A 22,102-nucleotide genomic window follows, 5' to 3' on the forward strand; every position below is an offset into this window, starting at 1 on the left:
ACATGTCCTGGTCTATGGCCCTCACTCTGGTTCACTAACAAAGACAAATTCCCTCTCAAATGGACAAAACAGTGTGCACTGCGGGGGGGCAGATGTAACTTGTGCAGAGAGAATTAGATTGGGGGGGGGGTGTTACTTCAAAGTGAGATCTATATTGCAGTGTAAAAATAAAGCAGCCAGTATTTTCCCTGCACAGAAACAAAATAACTCACCCAATTGTAATTCTGTCTGCACGTGTTCCATCTGCCCCCCTGCAGTGCACATGGTTTTGTGTCCATTTGATAAGGAATTTGCCTTTGCGAGTGAACCAGAATAAGGGCCTATATACAAAGTGCATGCCTACCCAATGGTCTATTTCCCTACTCTGAGCATTCCAGAACGAGTGCTCAGAGTAGTGAAATGAAATTCCTATGAATCTGGTGAAGGACAAATATGAAAAGCAGATTTGTGTCTAAGACAACTTGTCAAATGTTGTCTGTCCAGGGGTGATTGGTCGTTTAAAGCACCGTGGCATGTTGTTCATTGCACAAAGAAAAGAGACAAACACACATAAGTCAGAATGTAATTTTATTGGAAGACCTGAGCTGAAATGTGCTTAAATGGGTTCTCCGCCTGGGGTGCGCAGCTACTACTAGAGTAGAGCACGAATATTCCAAATATTCGCAGAGCTTTTACAACGTACTAAATCATTTTACCTTAAAAACATCCTTTTACCCCCTTATAAGTACTGGCAGAAATATAATATTAATAACTTTGTCTTATATATTTATATATAAACAAGAAACATTTATACACCTATAATACACAGTTGCATAATAAAATAAATAGGGTGGTGTTGGGGGAGGTAAGGAAATGAGTCAATTTGTTTTGTGATGCCATGCTCTATAACCTCTCACTGGAAGACATTAAATACCGGGTATGTACATACATGAATTCATTTTACAAGCTACATGGCACCAGCTGAATGGGTTTAAAATGAGATGTAATTGAGCAATCAGTAGACTAGAAGCATATAATTCGTGCCCCAGTACACACAGGCCTTGGCAGGCAGCATTAAAAAAAGGGTTAATGTTATCCTGATTCTTTTTAATAAATTATGTCATTATCTAACAGGGCTTCCTCAGTAAGTGGGAAGTGACCACCCCTGGGAATGTACCACCCTGATACATAGTAGCAGACATTTCATTTGTACCAATATAGAAGTCTAGCATTTATATGCGGTCTAAGATTCATATGGAACCATTCATGTTTCCTGTAGTCTTCTTCTCTTCCCGTGCATTTTCGGAATCCTCTCCTATACAGAAGTCTGATTTACTGCAATCTGAAAGCAGAAAGTCCCCCTTTTATCTCTGATCTTTCTGTGGGTGTCAGTTCCTCCTTCGGTTAGTACCTTGGAAATTTAAACTCTAGCAGAGAAAACCACTGAGTTTATTCAAAGTTTTAGACGAAGCACACATAGCACTAGTAACTATTAGGTTCTTTATGAACCCAGTAAAGTACTGTTTTTTGCTAACGAGTCATTTGAGGGCCAGGGTGATGCCCACATAGCAAAACCACCGACTGCTTGTTGGAGCCGATATCTTTAGCCCACAGAAATGCTACAGAAAAGATTTCTCTATCCTGATACTGTCCTGGTTCCATTTGGCTAATCAGGTTGTTTCTGCGCGACTGTTGAGTGCAGTCTTGTTTTATGAGTGTTGATGTGTCCCATCGTTAGGTTAAGATAATTAATACAAGAGGATTTCTAGCTTCTATTTATGTCCTGGACCAATTATGAAGGAAGATATGGCCTCCATGCCACATAAAGCTGTTCTATATCTTTTTTGGAGATCAGTAGACCACATAAAATGAGACAGTTCATCCACCCTATGGAATGCAGTCCATGGTTATATCATGGATTCTTTTCTATTGTCTCTTGCCTGAAAGTCAGCTTTCCAATTGCAGAAGGCCCAATGGATGGAAATCATTCCTGTTCAGGATCCAGCGCCCCAACTGATATAAAAACTGGCTATACCAATGAAGACCTATCTGTTGGGAGGACTCTGTTCCCACTATTGCACCTAGACTGTATAAAACCCGCAAAGGCCAAAAAACAAACTGTGCCAGCCTCTGTTTTTGTACCAGAGCAAAACAGGACACTACTACGTCATCGACCAATATTGTCCCATGTTGGGTGAGAGGAGCATAAAGTCCTGTGTCCTCCTGCATACTAACTGAGCTTACTCTAGCTGGCACAAGACCGGGTGCTCCAGACACTAGGATATATTGCCCAGGCTTTACGTGGCTAGCAAACATTGCTTTGAAGTCAGCAGCTGGTGTGGAAAAATTGTCTGCTACAAAGATGAGATGAGTTGGAGTTAGGGAAAGCCTTCGAGGTGGGTCCAGGGTCTCAATTACCTGGAAGGTAAGCACAGCTTTGGGATCTTGATCTAAAAAGGTCACAAAGTCACTGTAGGTCGTGCGACCGTAGATGTCCATGGCTGGCACTTGCATGCCTGGGCGAAGTTCTGAGATAGGGATTTTCTCACCGGACACTAAGGTGGTTGTTGCCGTTCCTGGGAAGCAGCCTCCAGTCTTTGCCGCAGCAGAATGTTCTGGATAAAAACAAATAAAATAAGATTAAGAAAAGTAAATCCAGGTATGTGAATTGTTTATGACAATTACCAATATGGGAAGACAATAATCATCCTCAACCAGGTATGGATTGACACTGCATGAAAAGACTACATAATATTTGGGCATGTAATTATATTGTATTTACATTAAACATGTTTTTAACTGCTTCTTATAATGTTGCTTCTGTTTAATTGTGTTTTTTTGTTTCATTATCATTTTTTCATTTCCTTCTGTATGTAGAAAGACACATCTAAAATAGTCATAAATTTACTCTGTACCCAAAATAAAACTGTTGCCAGTGAACCCCCGGAGAGAGCATACAGGCCAAGTAAATAGTCCAGCATTAGCCATGTGTGCTTACAAACAGGCCCATGTGAAGAATTGATGTTCCCGCAACCCACAAGCCGCAAATAAAAATTAGTAACATAAACAAAAAAGATATCACAAATATTGAGCTGGGCATGGAAATGCCTGCGGTGACGGGAAAGGCGCCAGGTGCGGTCGGGGCAAGCTGTCTTGTGCCCTTTTTTTTTTTACAAATGTCCCCATTGGTGAGATTTTTCAGAATAGAAGTAAGGGTTTACCTCTTCCCTGCTGGACAAAGATCTCCTAAAGGGACCATGTAATGTATCTAAGTAGGGGATGTTATCGCTGTGTTTTAGGTAGGGATGCAACTAATGCAAGATCCAGTATAGAAATAAGAATATACGGTGTTGGTGCATCCCTTCCATCTCTATAACTTGTGTGTGTAATAAACATATCAGCCATATCATTGCATGCACAGCACCTCCATTCTCTACACAGATGCATTCACTAACAGGAGTGGCAGTTGTTGTTCTACTTATACTGTATCTGTGTAGGCCTCAGAAGAACACGCCAATATTGAGAGTACACACAGAACGATATCGGTACACGATATCGTTCAGTGTCGTCATTAGGATCCGCTGAACATGCGGGTCATTTGGCTATATAGGAATTTAGTAGCACAATTGATTTCATCTTATACTACCCCATCATCATGCCCAACTTTATCATACCTCCCTCGGCATCTCCAGGATTCATGCATTAATGTTACCATTTAAAAAATATACATATACATACAGTAAATAAAGACACAGCACACTCCAAGGCTTTGCAAAATGCATTAGAGCTCTGCAACCTTTCAGAGCTACTGAGCTCTTTTTTTTAAATATGTACAGACACAGAAATAAAGTTTATACTTGGTGTTTGTAGAGAGCTCGGTAGCTCGGAAATGTTGGTGAGACCATTTTGCCAAGTCTTGGAGTGCCGCTGTGTATTGCACATGTCTAATCAGAGGGTTTCAAAGCAAGCTTCATCCTACTTCTGAGCGTCAGTACTTTCCCGGACAGATTCAGGTGCAGCTGGATTTGCTGTAGGTTAATGCAGCAGGAGGTGTCTATTAAAAGCAGTAACCTCCTGTTGCAGTTGTGATCCGAGCTGCATCCTAGGATGCAGTATCGGATCGTTCATACCCCTTTCAGAAATACGCAAATCTCCGTTTTTTTCACATGAACGAGCATCAACCCAGGACTTGCGTCTCATAATGACCTGCATCCTGTGCCGCAGGACCAGTTCACGCACACACAGAACGGGTCTTGCACATACACAAAGTTCTGAAAATCTGCGGTTTGCGCCAATGGTCGCAGTTACAACCAGACCTGAATTAGCTCCTCTTTCTCTCTCTCAGAACCCCTTAAACAATTAATACACAGAACTGTTATATGAAATCTACAATCAATAGCAAATGCCGCATTCATCGGTTCTATTATTAATTGCATGTTGTATATATTTATTTCATAATGCAGGAAAGCAATGCATAAGCCCTCCATATCGCTAAGGTCTCTGGCAAATAAAAGGTGTTATTTGAGGAGTGGTCCCCTCCCTCTGCCCCCCTCTGACACACACACGCCTCTCTGCCTTAAAACTCTGTTTGCTTTTGGTTTAAATATAGGTGATCAGGTCGTTTTGAACTTTTCCAAGGTCCTAACTGTGATTATTTTTAATATCCGTCTTGTTTTGCTGGGCTGGGCTGTGTGTTCTCTGTGGTCTTGGGATGTGGGTTTAAGATGCTGCGTCTAACCACAGAGGGGAGCTGTCTGGCACTGCAAGTCACTACGTGGGCCAATGCCCTCCTCCCCTCTCCTCTCACCTCCTGTCTTTTGCTACCTTGTCCTCCTGTTCACTCTTTCCTTCCTTAGAGTGTATGTCCCTATCTAACCTCCTCATTCTGTGTTCTCCCCTCCAAAAGCCTTGTGATTAGTAACAGGGTAATTATCACTACAATAATGGCCATTACTTCCTGTAAACCACCTTCCTATACTGATAACAGCACTTTTTATGTTTAACCTAGATTTATGTCACTGCTGCTTTCCTTTTAGTCTTTATTGGCAGTGTATTTAGCTCCATTCCAAAAATCCACAGCAGCACAGTAAGAGAGCGTCAGGAACATATTACCATTAAGTATAGGTATTATGTCATGAGCCTGAACTTTAGGAAAGAGAATACTGCAGGTTGCAGATGTCTGGTGCTTATGACTGGGACTGTCCTGGTTAAACTGGGTGGTGCAGTGCTGGTACCCTATGTAGGCAATAAGTCTCAAAGGTTTTGCACAGTTCACCCACAGCCTGGCACACTCGGGACTTCCTGGTTTGTCACTGAGTACCTGACCCAGAGAGGTGAGATCACAGTAAGGGGTGTGCAGCAGGATTCGACCTGCCCAGACCAGCTCACACTAGTGCACGGACAGGAAAATTGTGTCTAATCATTAACCACTAATTGCAAAAAAAATCGAGATATGCAAAAATCGTCTGAATTTACCAGCCCATTGTCTTAAGTGCACCGGATATGGCATAACGTGACAGCACTCACCTTTGTCACAATGCTTAATGCCACTACTTAACCCTCGCCCTGTCACACAGACCTGCCAAGCAATGGAAACTAATAGGAACTAAAAGTGTTTACTGTAATTCTGAAAGAAACTAGTACAGTGTTTACGCAACTTGGTCCTCCACGGCCATTTACTGTTCACCTTTTAAAGATATCCAGGATTGTGATTTATTAAGAACCATTGTTCACTTTATAATACCACTCTGAGTCTGTACTGTCAATTTATATTACTTTCTCTGCAAAAAAATGTAAAAAAAGTTTCTTGTGAATACATTTTATTTGTGCTTGTGCAACATGAAAAAGTCACTAACCAAGCTCCTTGGTGGTCCATTGCAACAAAGAAGTGGGGAGGATGTGTTATAAACTTCCAAAGGCTCTGTGTGACATATATGTTATATGCCTGTGGTTGTCATGGTAACCAATTAACACTTTAAACTACAGTATAAATGATAGATAGGGTCTTGAATCACAAACCTAAGGCAGGGGTTCCCAACCATGGTTCTGAAGGCACACCAACAGTCTAGGTTTTAAGAATGGCCATACTTGAGCACATGTAATTTAATCAGTTCCTCAGTTATTTTTATTTAACGATCCGTACTTGATAATGGATATAGTACTAAAACTTGGACTGTTAGTTTGCCTTAAGGACCGTGGTTGGGAAACAATGCCTTAACTTAAAACTGACATCTCCAAGTGTATTTCTTCTTTGAGTTATCCAATCTGATTTGCACAAAAAGCTTCAGCTTTAACCTATCATGATTAAAAAATTGGTTTTGCCATATTTGAAATTAAAATGTTGAAATCTGACATTTTCACCTTCTCTTTTTTTGAGCTTAAGCTTTTATGGTATTTACAGATATGAAAATCATAAGTATTTTATACGGGCGGGTATCGGCATCCTGGTGCTTGGGACGCCAGCCGTCTAAAGAGGGAAAGTGGCCTCTGGATGCGCAGAATCCTGACATCCAGGTGGTAAGTATTTTATCCGTACCAGTCAACCACAGAATCTAAAATACAATTATGGGACAAAAACAGTGAACCAGACTTTACCTTGAATATGGCAACATTCACTAACCAAGTGCAGAATATATACCATTAACACCCACTTTTTGCCATATCCAACTAGGTCTGATGGTAGCAGTCAGACACACCAAGTTACCCACCATACAGTAACTGACAACCTAAACAAAATTGAAGGAACTATCTACAGAATTTGTAAATAATTACACAGTATCACTAGATTAGAGACATACTATATATTTATAAACCTATATGCCCATCATCTAAAAATCCAACCGATCCCTCACTGTGAAACCATCCTGTTAAATACTTACACATACAATCAATTAAACAGTAACAATTATGTGTGCATAAACCTTTAAGAGCTGCTTTTCATATTGAGACTCAACCACTAATGACATCACCAGAAGACACTGTTATAAACCTGAACACATCCAAGATGGCGCACTTAGAACTCCCTGAAGAAGGCCAGAAAGCCGATACGCGTTGGAGGACACTCAAAAACACACTATTGTACTTTTGTAGGACTGCGCGGACATGCCACCGGTATCCATTCCCTCCCACCACCATCTAAGACTCCTCTCCAGCTGGTGGAGTTGAGCGGTCGGAACAGCCACATGCCACAGAGTTACAGCATGATCTCGCAAGATCGCTAACCCCAGAAGTCGCGCGGCAGTCCCCACTGCTACCAGCCAGTCTGCAGGCTTCCACGCTGATAAGAATAGGACCACAGTAGAGACAGGAACTAAGGAGAGGACACACAGAGGTCTGCAACTGCAAAAGGCTCCAAAAGGGTATACTTATCAAGGACTCAATGTCCTCTTCCTTCAGGGACCTGTATATGGTCATATTTTTAAACTTTCGAAAAACATTTCAAAATTTGGTCTTCACTACCACAAACTGACACTTACTCCGAATAAGTTTTAACCAACTTGAAGCCTGCAGCACCGTTCTATTCAGGACAACTGTGACTTATTTTATACATTATATTTATTTATTTATTAACAGTTTCTTATATAGCGCACACATATTCCACAGCGCTTTACAGAGAATATTTGAACATTCACATCAGTCCCTGCCCCAGTGGAGCTTACAATCTATATTCCCTACCACATTTACACACACACAGGTATTCTAGGGTTAATGTTGTTGGGAGCCAATTTGCCTACCAGTATATTTTTCGATTGTGGGAGGAGACCAGAGTTACCGGAGGAAACCCACGCAAGTACGGGGAGAATATACAAACTTTGCACAGTTAAAGCCATGGTGGGAATCGAACCCATGACCTCAGCACTGTGAGGCAGTAATGCTAACAATTACACCATCCATACTGCCCATTATAATCTGCATCCATCCATCTATACACTTTGCCTGATTTTAACCTATGTATTGCATTTTGGTAGTCATACACATATGTATGTGGAGCACTGTGAATCTGTTATAATAAAAGTTTATAATAAAATGCTACTCAAAATTACATATAATTTATTCCAAGCAGTGACCCACAGTCGATGGTTAGTTGATTAATTGTACAGTATATGCTGGCAAATAGGGACTTTGGGTAACCCTAGGGTTCAGCTTCTACTATCCTAATTCCCCTTGTAGTTAAGCACAGAGTCTCTCCTTCTAGCAATATATTCCAACCCTCTCCCCTAACCCTAAATCTCCCTATCTGCAGCCTAACCCTTAACCTCCCCCTACTTGCAGATTAACCCCCCCCCCCCCCGTCTACCCGTGACTAACCCTTACGCCCCTCGCAGCCTAACCCTATCCTCCAAGTGCCTAACCTTTGCTCTCTAGTGCCTAATCCTCCCCTCTTTCTGCAGCCTATCCTAGAATCCCCTACACTCCCCTATATTGCCTAACAGGTCCCCCCTAACCAGCCCCAGCATACTTATGCTCAGAAGGCTGACAGTCAGGATTCTGGTGCTGATAATGTGCGCAGTGTTGGAGTTCTGGGGCTGGTCTCACTAGTGTTGGGATTCCAACATTGGTTTTTCTAATGCCGGCATCCCCAATGCCAGGATGCCAAAATCATCACTTTCATGCTGACTTCCATAAATGAGAAAATCAGCCCTGTGTAGCACTTACAGGGCGAAAATAAATGACAAAAAATAAATAATCTGCCATATTTTGTAGAAAGTCTTAAATAGTATTGAGCCGATGATTTGGGACATGGAATAGAAACAAGTTTAGCAGCATGTAGTAAGCAATTTCAGAATGCTACTTTTATAGCACTCAGCAAAAGACAGGGCAGAAGAAGTTCATGTTCCGCCACAACTTATCAACAACATGAACAGACAAAACAAAACAGCACATACGGTCCAATTCAGACCTGCTCACTATGCTGCGTATATTTACTACCTAGCGAGCAGGTAAATGCTGCAACACTGCCACGCAGAACACACACCCATCCCACTGCCCAAATCCCCACACTGCGCTGCAAGCAGATGTGTATGCTTGCACGTCCACTCACATGCGCCCACACGGAGGAAAAACCATCCGACGGTTACTCACCATATAATGATTTTTCAGGTTAAGCCTGGACGTACTTTTATGCTGCCCGTTCTTCTGCGAATTGGGGGCGGGTTCTGACGTCATCAACCCGCCCGAACAGGCAGGGGAACACCTGCATTCGTAGGGGTCCGCCCAGCGTTTCTATGGGTGTGTCCACCGTTTTCGTGCCCCCTCTGTGCAAATGCCCCGGCGAGTGTAAAATGCCCAGATAATTGTAGATATTGATTGGACAGGGCATGCCTGTTCGACACAATGATGAAAGTTGGCCGCATTGGGCAGTGTATGCCCTACAGTAGCTGTTCAGCAGACATTTTTCCTGTTGCTTCACATGGGAAGGAACAGGAAAATGTCACCTCCCAGGGGGCGGAGCACCAACCTCATGGCCAATACACTGAGAGAGATCTCATTGTATATCCCTGATATCTGCACTGGCCAAGGCTGTCAGATAAGATGCTTGCGGTCTGACAGGCATTTTATCTGTATTCATATGCCCAGCATAAGCAGAGTGTGTGGAAAATATCCCCCTCATATTCTCGTTGCTGGTAGTGTTAAAGCTGCAAATTGCGCAGGGGTCTAAAATCCTTCGTTTTAAAAACGCATAATGTAAGAATGAACCCAACAGAACTTGGTCATAATGTCGACAGTCATTAGGTTGACCTCAAAAGGTTGGCATGTGAAAGAGAAAGAGAAAGAGAAAAATTTGACCAAAAATCGTTGAAAAGTGACGATTTTCCAACTCTAAAAAAATCGTCAATAACTGATTACCCTCCTTAGAGTCAATTTGTAGATTTGCGCATATGAACCCCCTATTTGTGTATTAACCATTGTTCGGGCCAGGTTACCAATTCACTGCAACCATTTGTAGTAAACTTTGAAAAAGTTTAAAGAATGAAAAGAATTGTAAAAAAAACTCATGTATCGACCATTGCCAAATTATCCTGTTGCTTTTGTCGACTTTATATCAGTGTTGATCTTGTCAATGTCAACCATATGGTGTAGACCTATTGACTGTTGATCTGTCATCTCAACCCCAGAACTAGCTGATGTATATGAATTGCACACTCTGCACAGCACACATTTGTACACACATACTCATTACAAAAGGCACGAAAAATACACAAATGATATATTCACATAGATCTATTTATTATAAATACATTGTACATTTTTTACAGCAGCAAAATATACACTCTACAATTGTGAAAGTACCAAATAATCACTCTCATTTTGTAAATAAAAAATATACATTGCTTACAGTAATAAATTAGCTCGTAAAAAAAAAAGAACATTCAGAAAGTATCATCTGTCCTGGCGTACCTTATACGTTCAGCTCTTCTACCATCATACAGTAAAGTAGAAGGGTCAACGCAATGAATAAGTTCAGTATTTTGTGTGCTGAAGAAAACAAGGTCCTACGTAAGCTGCAGTCCCCATGAGACCTCTCACAAGTACCAACTTTTACAGGGGGGCGGGATAGTTTCAGGGTGCAAAGGGACTTATGATGTACATGTGAGAATGCTAATTCACCTCTCTACCCCATTTCATCAAAAAAAGGGCAGCGCCATATATACTGTATGGCTGGCTTACATATAGGGTTATATATAGATGTGGACATTTCATGACCAGACCTAATAAAAAAAGCAAACTCTTAACACTGTACCTCTTAATTCTCCTACCTGTACTTACTCCACAACTAATACTCAACCAAAATATCTAACCAATTGCTGCACTGCAAATAAGTGACAGGCTGTCATTTCAATGCTAAAATTCTAGAAAGACATTATAATGCTATTTTGTTCCTGTGCTAACTCCAATCATATACCCCAATACTGTCTCTCGTCTCCCACCAAAACCTTTCATGATCATTTTCTATTTACATTTTCAGAGACATTTTTAAAAGCAGTAGGCGACACGGTGATCCCCAAATATATCTCATTATGAACGAATTTTCTCATTTTGCAAACATAATCAATTCTCCCCATTCATCAAACCTAGAATATAGTCATTTTAGATTTTACTACTAGTCTTAGTAATATTTATGTTCCATATGCTACACTGTCTTTCTCTGTGTCCAGTACATGATATATAAATAAATGAATACCAATATTAGCTATTGACAATGCTAATAATTGTTTGATGACTGCTTTGGGGATGTACAGTACTATCACATGATACTTTGAGTGGCACAATACTGGTCCCTGTTTTAATCAGCACAAATATATTCAGATACTTCCACTTAAAAAATTAATGCCTTTCCATGTTTTTCACATACGCTTATCAACGCAGTACGATCTGACCATAGCTTTAAGAATCAAAAGTTATCCACAACAACCTTTTTTTTTTTGATTAACGGAGAAAGTCAGAAATATTGATGCATTTAGTATGATTGCTCAGCTTATTAGTTTAATAACTAGAAATGACTGGCCAAATATTCATTTTTGGATGTCTAAATTAACATTTAGGTTTATCATGCCTTAAGTTTTTCAGCTAGTCCTGCTCTTTGATGAATTCTCTGTTCTTGTTGCCTTTTCAGATCTTGTTTTTCTGTTCATGGTCTTCTAGATTTTGCTTCTATGGTGTCAGGCTGGGTTTGGTATTAGGAAGGTCTAACGTCTCAGACTGTAGCATCTTTCCTCTGCCTGTGCATGATAAGACCATCAACTTTCTCCAGCTTTGTCCAGTGTCAGCCTTATATGTTCCTTCAGTCCTCTGTGATCCCTCTTCCCTTTTGTTGTTTCCTCTCTTTTCGCAATGTTCTTGCATTCTTCCCTTCTTTTTTCAGTTTCTTGGCTCTTTTCTCATCACCACCTTCCCTCTTCCCTTCCATTTCCTTTTTATACTTCTTTCTATCTTCTTTTTTCTTTTTCTTCTTCTTCTTGATCAGTTCTTTCCAGCTGGTGGAGCCTAATTCTTCTGCACCTGGAGTCCTGAAGTAATGAAAAACAGACATCAGAAACAGGTGACCTCAATAACGTATTATCCTAAGTATCAAACACTTTACTTACTTTAATAGCAACCAGTCATAGCAACCAATCAAATTCTCACTATTATATTCTTATAATATGATTGGTTGCTATTGGAGAAAACACACATTTTAGTAAACGCACTGCTTCAATGGCATTGACAAAGATCAGTTACAATGCAGGGTTTTCAGAGAATATACCTACCACCTTCAAGATAATGGGGTGTTTTCAATGCTTTCTGCAAGCTGTGACAGATCGCAGGGTCAGTATTCAATTGACCCCCCTGCACAAGCCGTTTCCCCTCTCGCTAGGATTTTGGAGCAAGGCGGAAACGGCGTGTGCGGCTGCTAAAACAGCAAGGCTTGTGGCAAAATGCAATGGGCTCCCTGCATTAGCAGAGAGCCTTGCTGTTTGGGGGAATCCTCACTGTCCTCTGACAGCGAACAGGGTGAGCGACCGGCACAAGGGTTAAACAGCGAGGATCGCTTGTTTTCTGCGCTCCCTGCCGTTAAACCCCCTCGCCGGCCGCATTAAATACACCCCAATGATTAATAGTGTGCCAGGTATATAATGCACCAGATGTTTAAGGTAGAAAGAAAAGAGTGAATTGGTCTTGTTTTAAAGGTGCTGTTTTGATTTAATTTCTTTGTCTATAGTAGAAGAATAGGAGTAATATATTTTGCTTTCAGAACCTATAAATATGTAGTATCCAGAACTCCAATAATATAAAGAATGATGAAGGTTATACGCTAATGTAAACTGAATACACTAATGTTGCTTTGAGGGGCTCTGATCAGCTGTTCCTTGGTACTAATATCCTTTGCGTAGTGCACTCTTTGTGACAGCGCATTTTGTTACACTACTTTGTGTTGGACTATTTACATTAGTCCTCAGGACCCCACACAGTTCACGTTTTCCATGTCACCCGACAGGTGCACAGGTGCACTCATTACTGAGTGACACATTTTAAAAGATCCACAGGTGGAGCTATAGTAATTATCTCACTTAATTCTGTGAGGAGACCTGCAAAACATGCGCTGTGTGGGGTCCTGAGGACCGACTTTGAGAACCTGTGGTTTAGCAATTAAAATTTCATAAGGCAGTGGGCAATTTTGAATTCCACCATTCCCTTAAAATTCCAAGTGTTGTGCTGTGTAAATATTGATCCAGTTGCTAAAATCTAATTGATAAATGGATCTTAACATGCTACACATCTTATGGTGGATACACAATTATAAATCTATGATATAATGTACAATTACTTTGTATGTTGCTGCTGGTTTATATTCTTTAAGAAGATAAATAACATGGATAACTTATATGGTGTTTCAATAAACTGTCAAGTCTCCGCGTTATCATACGTCTGGAGAGTACACATATCCTACTTGGGGTGGGGGGTGAGATTCAAATACTCGCACTCATTTACCACGGGATAATTGATCCCTGTGGGCATTCCAGTTAGCTGGCAACTATTATCGAACATTTTTTTCAGGACCTCAGCTGGCAGATAAAAAGATAGTTCCATGAATTTATCACGGATTCTATGTATTTTCATCTGAAAATGGGTCTTTTTCAGGCACAAATAATGGAAGCTAACTAAACAAAATTGGAAAAAATTAAGGGGAAAAAAAGTGAAAGTACATGAAAAAATATTGAGGCTTATTGAAATCCCTCTTTAGGATCCCAGAATAGACACAAATATATATATATAAAAAAAAAAAATTTTTAACCCATCTACCATTCCCATTCTTCCTGCTTATAGATTCCAAAAGGGGTATAATTCCCATTACTCCTCCATGCCTAATATTATTATATATAAAAAATAAAAAGCCTCCATATAAGTTTCCATTTCTAATTGTTTCTGGAATTGGTTGTACACAGCTCACAAGGAATATTCCTGAACTCTAAGCCAGCATCAGAAGACCGTACATAATGGTGGCACAAGAGATAAAACACAGATATGTACGTGACTGGAGCAGTCTAAGTGGCATGTTATCACTGACAAGATGTATCTAGAACTGGGCAGCAAGAATACAAAAATGTTCTGTACATCACTAGAAAAACACAGAAGAAAATCTGTAAAAATAAACATCTAGATCACTGATGTGCGACAGGTAGCTTCAGGGCTGCAAGAGGCTCTCTGGGACTTTGCCTGCTGCGTCAGACTCTTTCTTGTTTTTTTGTCAGTTTTGTTTGTTATAGTTTGTACACTGATAACATTCCTTCACACAGGTTTTTTTACTTTTATTAAATATATATTATTTGAATTTCTTGCCAAGAAGGGTCATGTGAAGCCCTTTTGAAAAAGAGTGGGTCACACACAGTCAATGAAGTGTATTAGGATGCCTGTCACTGTTCTAGATGGCATTTATACAAGATAAAGGATTTTTCTTTTAGAAAATTAAAATAATAACTTTATATTGGGGGTTAGACTAAAACCATACCTCCCAACTTCTGTGCTTCAGAAATAGGGACACTCGCGCGGCTTTGCTGCGCGAGCGCCCGAAAAGGGGGCGGGGCATATGCAAATGAGGTTGCGGCTTATGCTAATTAGCCGCAACCTCATTTTCATACGAGAATAGACGCTGTGCGCATGCGCACAGCGTCTATTCTATTAGATTGGGGGGTCTCCCAACTGCCACCCCCCGCAGCGGGACAATGCCTGCCGCGGGTGGGACAGCGGGACAGGACCCGAAAATCGGGACTGTCCCGCTGTAATCGTGACAGTTGGGAGGTATGCTAAAACCTGTTAGTAAATAGTGAATAAAAGTCTCTAAAAAATGTTGGCACCACATATATGGGGGAAAAAAACTCATTGTAACAATAACAAACACAGTGGGCGGGATGTACTAAAGGGAAAATGCGGAAACTAAAGGGAAAATGCGGTAAAACCCCCGCATTTTCCTATGTACTATCACCGGTTCGCCCCGTTTTCGCAGGCCAGGGTATCGCCACCCAGAGGGTGGCGATACCCTATAGAAGCCTATGGGCTTCTTTCGCCGCCCGACGTGCGCCGTCCGCGCGCCGCCCCCCCCTCCCGTCCTCCTTTAACCTCCTCCTCCCCCTGGTGTGACAGCCGGGAGGACATCCGGCTTCAGGGGGGAGGAGGAGATGCAGGGGGACGCTGGCAGCCGCCGGGAGGTGACGGAGACCCCCGCAGCCAACATCACAGGTATCGCGGGGGTCTCCGTTACCGCAGCCCGATGCTGGCCGCATATGTTAGTACATATGCGGTAGCATCGCGGCGGCTGCCGTGCGAAGGGCGGGGATGTATGTTGATACATCCCGCCCACTATAACCCACCAGATTTCCAATGGCCTGCATGGTAATCATGGTAATTGTAGGTGATTTATTTATATTGTTGCTGATGGATTTAGGTACAAAGTGATTGTTTACCAGAATGAGCTTATATTATGCAAAAATAAAATGTCTTCTATTGTCAAGGCAGCAGATATTACCTATGTCAGAGTAGAAATCTTTCAGAAAAGTTTGTCCCATGAAAGTGTAGGATTACTTTGTAGACTAATGAGGCATACACATGGGGCAATTTCAGGGCATTTTCTAAGCGATCTCACTCAATTTGACTAGATCGCTTAGAAAATACCCCTACATCGATCCGTGTGTAGGGGCCATAGCGATAGCGATGCGCTGCCCCATGCTTTGATATCGCCCTGGGATTAAAATTAATTATTCTGGATAAATCTAGTTAGATCTATGGTCAGGGCCAGTGTTCTCACCAGAGAACACTTGCCTTAACATATCGCTCAGCACACACCACTGACACATCGCTGTGCAGTGCTGTGTTGCTGAGCGATCTTGCATCACTCAGATTGCTCTGCAAAATCTCTGCATTTGTAGTCACCATTACGTTACTAGTTTGTATGCCCAATATGTAGAAGATTCTGTCTCATACAGACAATACATCTCAATTTTGAAGTGTTTCTTTTCAAAATGCTCCCTCTTCCTTGTGGTTTTGGTACTTGTGTAGTTTCACGGCGCCCGATGTATCAGATGTGATATCGGCTGATATATCGGATGTGATATCGGCCGATATATCGATGCGATCCGAAGTGATTTTTGACCTGTTCATAGCCCCACTATCCACTACGCATGGAGTTGATTTTATATAGTGTAGTGAGCGCAGCGATCCCCGTCCCCTCGCAGGGCTTGCCACGCTTCGGGCTCGGTGGCTCGCTGCGCTCGCCACACTATATAAAATCAACTCCACGCGTAGTGGATAATGGGGTTATGAACAGGTCAAAAATCGCTTTGGATCGCATCGATATATCGGCCGATATCACATCCGATATATCGACCGATATCGCATCTGATATATCGGTGCTGTGAAACTACACCTGTACCGTGTTTTTTTTTTTTTTATCCAATGGCTTTAGACACAATATTTATAGCTCAAGACCCATGTATATTGTGTTTTCATTGTGATGCTGTTTTTTGTACTACTGCTCTATTTTCTCCCTTTATGCCTTTTTCTTTTGTATTACCTTCTGGTACTGAGGTAATTTTTGTTTAGTCTCTCGCCCCTTCTCTTTTCTGCATCCCAAAATTGGGATAATAATTGACCCTTCTGGGGTGATAATTGACAAAATAATATGTTTGGTTCAATCTAAGCATCTAACCCACTGGTCAGGGAACTCTGTCCTCATGGGATGCAGTTACAATCCCGGCGGTCGGGATCCCGGCGTTCAGAATCCCGACGCCGGAATCCCGACCGCCGAAATGCCGACACTTTCTCCCTCCGTGGGTGTCCACGACACCCCTGGAGGGAGAATAAATTAGTGTGCCGAGCGTAGCGAGCGCAGCGAGCCCGCAAGGGGGGGCGATCCACGTCCCCCCTTGTCGGCATTTCGGCTGTCGGGATTCCGGCGTCGGGATTCTGAACGCCGGGATCCCGACCACCGGGATTCAATACTGAATCCGTCCTCATTACCCCACACAGTGCATGTTTTGCTGGTAACCCAGCAGGTGCACAGGTGTACTAATTACTCAGACACATTTTATAAGGTCCGCAGGTGGAGTTAATTATTTCACTTGTGATTCTGTGAGGAGACCTGCAAAACATGCACTGCGTGGGGTAATGAGGACCGAGTTCCCTGACCACTGATCTAACCCAATGTGTGCAGTAATGTTTCCAGTTGTGTAAAAGAAAATGGCCTTTGTAAATTAGAGCATCTATGGATTTATGGGCCCTTATTTTAGCTCTCACACTATTCCCTAATGAGTAAATCCATATACAGTATGACACCTCACCCACCTTAGCTGCTTGTTCCAATGGTCATTTCCCCCTTCTGCTCGTACATCAGAAGCCCCCTGTGTTCTCCAGTCAGAGTGTGGATCCTGAACATCCTCTGGTCTCCCCTTGTATACGGAAGACTTCCTGGCTTGGTCTTTGGGGGTACTTGGCGGGTGTCCTCCTGGAGAATACTCTGCCAAAAAAATAGACATATTGCCATAAGCCACACCCATGTCAGAGGGCCACAACCAAAAAATATGAAAGACATTAAAATAAAATATACTTACCAAGTCAAAAGGGGATGGGTCTTCAACCATGTACCCCTGTGACGATCATCATCAACAAAATAAAACAAAACCTATAGGGCAGCTTGCTACATTCTCAGCGTATCACTCCTGTGCATACCACACACTCACACTACATCCCACACTCATACATGACTGTCCGAAACTGCATTGATGATGTGCAGCATCCATTACCACTGCATCACCAGTAGGACATGCCGCAACAAGATTTGAGGTAAAAATGCCAGAACACAAATTTATTCCAAAAACGTATTCTATTCTCAGTGAATGACTCTCACCAATGTGTGCATTTCTATTTTATTTGGGGCAGCCACATTAAATACAGCAGGTAACCATTATAAACTATGGTTTTCTTTGTAACATTGCTGAAAGTACACTCACAGGCAGGATATACGTAATCCTGAGACTCGTATCGCTATGTTATTAGGTTTACTTTTGCTCAGCAGCAGCATATATTTGATAATCGCCTATGATACAACAGCACATTTGACCATGTACCGCTGGCTTTTTCGCCTTCCTTGCCAGTCTGAAACCCCAGGGGGTACGGCACATTATGCAAACGTCTAGAACGGTCTAGTGAGCTATGTACAGACTCTGCCAGAACACTCTGCAAATATTTGTGTGGAATGTTTGTTTTTTAATTTTACAAAGGAAATCTCAAGGCAAATGGGAATTAGAAGTTAGCAAGTGACAAAACGTGTAATAACAGTGCGTCCCGGGGCTGTGTGAGGAGTGGAGATTAGAAACTTCCGACCTTAAACTGCTGGTTAATGGAATGTCAGGAAGACTAAGCAAATTCTTTTTTTTTTCTGGTTCCCTTACAGAGCTCTGATAGCAGCATATGAGCTGCTTTATATGCATCATTTTATTAAGGCCTATTTCCAGGTCCACAATTCACCTATAGTTGTACCAAGCCATGAGAACATAGAAACAGACTTCCTCTGTCTTACTTGACTGTTGTTCTTGTGATATCAGATGCATTGTCAATGTCTTGTGTTGTCATTTAGAATACAAGTGTTTATTTGCTGTGTGCCTTTAGGGGAGGATATACGATTGTGGAATACCCCAAGAAAATGAATATTAAAATACTAAAAGTGAACATAGAATTTCAGGTGATCATGAGAGAGTTCTTCAATTAAAACTGCATACTATGACCCGTATTCAATGCGGCCGGCGAGGGGGTTAAACTGCGGGGATCACAGAAAACAAGCGATCCTCTCTGTTCAACCCCCGCGTCAGCTGCCTACTCTATTCAATGTTCCGGGGGAATCCTCACTGTCAGAGGACAGCGAGGATTCCCCCAAACAGCGAGGCTCACGGCTAATGCAGGGAGCCCGCTGCATTTGGCCGCGAGTCTTGCTGTTTTAGCGGCCACATACGCCGATTCCACCTCGCTCCAGAAAATGAGCAACGGGGAATCGGCGTATGCAGGGGGTCAGTTGAATACTGACCCTGCAAGCTGTCACAGCTCGCCCGCAGCACTGAATAAACTATGGTAGGATTCACATATACCAGACAACGGTGATGGACGATTTTCATTTATGCACTCATGTACTGTATTATAAAGAATGCCTACAGATCACAAGGCATTTGACAAAATGCACTGAATGCTCCCCTAATCCATAAGAATATCTGTAATTGTTCTAATTCAATCTATACATCTTCTGCACCTTTTCATGAGGAAAACACCAGCTACTTTGAAGTACTTGTCATATTATATACTTCAACCTACACAAATGCTTCATTTCATGTAGTTATCTTCCTTACAATGTAGGGGGCACTGCAGAAATGGTCTGATTTTTATTGGTAATATAACTTGCCAATGTTTTACTGTATTTTCCATTAGAGCTGTTGTATATGAGATTTACTTGTCACCTAAAGAAAGAGAGCAGTACATTATTGATTCATTATTGATCTCCTGTTCTACAGAAGAGGAAAGGGAGGTAGAGTAAGTAACGCTTTAACCTTTGTCAATAACAAATAAACACCTGAACAGTTTTAGGAGAGCGTCCAAGTTTTTACTATTTTTTGTTATGGATTTTGTACAATTAAACATTTGGCACAGTTTCAATCAGAGAACTTCAGTCCTTCAAGCAGCATATAAAATACATCAAGCCCTTCCCCCTCACCCTGTAACTGACCATCTTTCTATATAATACATACTGTAGGTGCATAGATGTTCACACATACAGTATGGGAGGGGCATGGGGTGATTACCACTCTCAATGTGCTGCACCCATATTTAGGGTTAGGGCTAGAGAAGACGATTTGTAGGAATATTTGTTTTTTTTCTACACAAATTAGATGTAAGTTTTGTACTAGAACATACATTACAGTCTTGGAGTTGTGTTGTCGACCTACTGTATAAAGCATACTGTATGTGCTTTCAATAACTGGAAGTAATACAATAAATATTATTATTATTAATAATAATAATACTGTGTTATATAATACTGTCTATGCATACTGAAATAATATAATATTCATATATACCCCGGCCCATGATGGCACAAGCAATTATTTGCAAAGCGGAATTCTATGTTATGCTGCTTTCCCACTGCCTACCCGGGTAAAGACCCGTTTTTTTAAATGGGTCTTTACCCGGGTAAGAGCCACAAAGACCCTTTCCCACTGCAGCTTTTAAACGGTAATTGTAATGGTGGCTAAAACAGCCCAAAATATCTTTTTGAGCCCACCCAGTCCTCAACGAGGCCATTACCCCAACCTCAATCAAATAAAGGTACGGCCTTACAGGAAGGATAAGAAGTTCCATATTTTACTTCCACTTTTTAATTTGCCTCATATAATCTTTTCGGATTAGAAGGCCTTTAAGAAGATTATTCCCCTCTTCAAAATAAGATCAAACATTGATCCAGATAGTGTCATATCATTTTATATTCAGGTATTCCACCTATATAAGGACCTATCAACCAGTATACTAAGACAATACTCATCTTGTGAATAGTGTCACAAATAACATACTTGCAAACCCCTGATGAAGTTTGAAATACCAGAAAATACATCTATATTGTCTGGAATATTACCATCAATGTTAGAAAAAGAGACTGTTTTAATAAATTTTTGAACTATACAGACTTCTATTGTATGCTTCTAAGGACAGTGAATGTATAAGGCTATATTGATCTAATTGTGAGATCAACAAGAGGGGCGCCATCTTAGAATTGTTCTTCATATATATATATATATATATATATATATATATATAGTGAGGTATGGATGGCGGCACTTACGGCGTTTGAAATAATACAAGCTACTGCGGGTAAGAGCTTAGCGTTTCAATTCTATTATGACATTTTCATCATATATATCAAATATATATAGATAAACACACACACACGTAGGGTCAGGGCCTAATTAAAGGTTCCAGGTGCCCTAGGCAAATTCACATGTAACTCCCCTTGTAATGCTGCTAAACACACGTGTATGGGCACTTATGGACTCGCAAGTCAAATTGCCCGCAAGACCGGCGCCACCACTAGGCAGCTTTAGGCATTTGCCTGGGGGTGCCAGCCACTGGAGGGCGGAACTTGGGAGCAGGTCCCCCCCCTGGATCCAGATGACCGGCGCTTGCAACCCCCCCCCCCCCCTCCCCCGTGGAGTGGCTCGGCGGCCACCTCATCACCCCCTCATATGCCTCGTGGAACGACACAGCGGGCGCCGCATCACACACCCCCCATAGAGCAACTTGCCCCTGCAGAATGCAGCGTGCCCACCTCCCCCTGCCATCATCAGCAAGGGTGTAGGCACTTGCCAATGCCGTCAGCCCGCCACGTCCACACGACCACCGATATTGATGGCTAAGGGGATCACAGGTGTGTATGTACCTTATCATGATGTAAAAGAAAATAGAGTTCATCAGATCAAGCCTTAGGGTATATTTACTCAAAAACAGGCTTTTAGAAGTGGAGATGTTCTCCAACGCAACCAATCAGACTTATTTATCTAGCTCCTTCTAGAAGATAAAAGTTAGAATCTGATTTGTTGCTATGGGCAACATCTTCATGTCCAACATCTCCAAAAACCTGCACAATTGTAAATATACCCCATCACTCCATGGTCCACTTCCGAGCCCCCTTGTGTCCATTGTAGGCATTACAGCAGTGGACAGGGTCAGCATGACCCCCCTTCCTTAGACCACTTTTGGTAGGTACTAATCACTGCATACAGGGAACACCCCACAATACCCAGCCATCACAATCTGTCTCTTGTTAAAGTCACTTTCCCTTACCCATTTTGCCTACTCCCAATCTCAGCTGATATCCCTTGCTGACTTATATATGCCACCACTAGGTGCCATTGTAGACAATGTTGTTCACTTCACCAGTCAGTGGTTTTACAGTTATGACTGATACACAGCAGGCCTACATATTTTATTGGTTTGAGAAAGCAAACATTGGGTGGCACTTCTCTATCTTAAGCAAGAACTTGTCTGATTGGCTAGCAAGTCTTAAAGGGAAGCGAAAAAGAAAAAAGAAAAAAAAGCTTCTTGCAATATACAGGTG

At 41.8% G+C, this 22,102-nt stretch overlaps 1 protein-coding gene across 2 annotated transcripts in view; it reads right to left on the reverse strand.

Annotated features, from left to right (window-relative positions):
• Positions 1-550: 550 nt before the first annotated feature.
• IHH (Indian hedgehog signaling molecule) overlaps positions 551-22,102 on the reverse strand; it is a 74,642-nt gene continuing 53,090 nt past the window's right edge. The window contains exons 3-4 of one of the 2 annotated variants that reach the window (XM_083153735.1): positions 17,296-17,467; positions 9,535-11,987 (exon numbers count right to left, since the gene is read on the reverse strand). In XM_083153735.1, the coding sequence (XP_083009861.1) occupies positions 11,762-11,987; positions 17,296-17,467 (398 nt within the window). In that variant the 3' untranslated portion in view covers positions 9,535-11,761. Of the gene's footprint in view, positions 2,595-9,534; positions 11,988-17,295; positions 17,468-22,102 lie in introns of those variants that run through there. The other variant, XM_083153734.1, reaches the window with a different exon arrangement.

The sequence above is a fragment of the Crinia signifera genome, chromosome 7 (genome assembly GCF_055691185.1).
Source record: "Crinia signifera chromosome 7, ASM5569118v1, whole genome shotgun sequence".
Taxonomy (NCBI): Eukaryota; Metazoa; Chordata; class Amphibia; order Anura; family Myobatrachidae; genus Crinia; species Crinia signifera.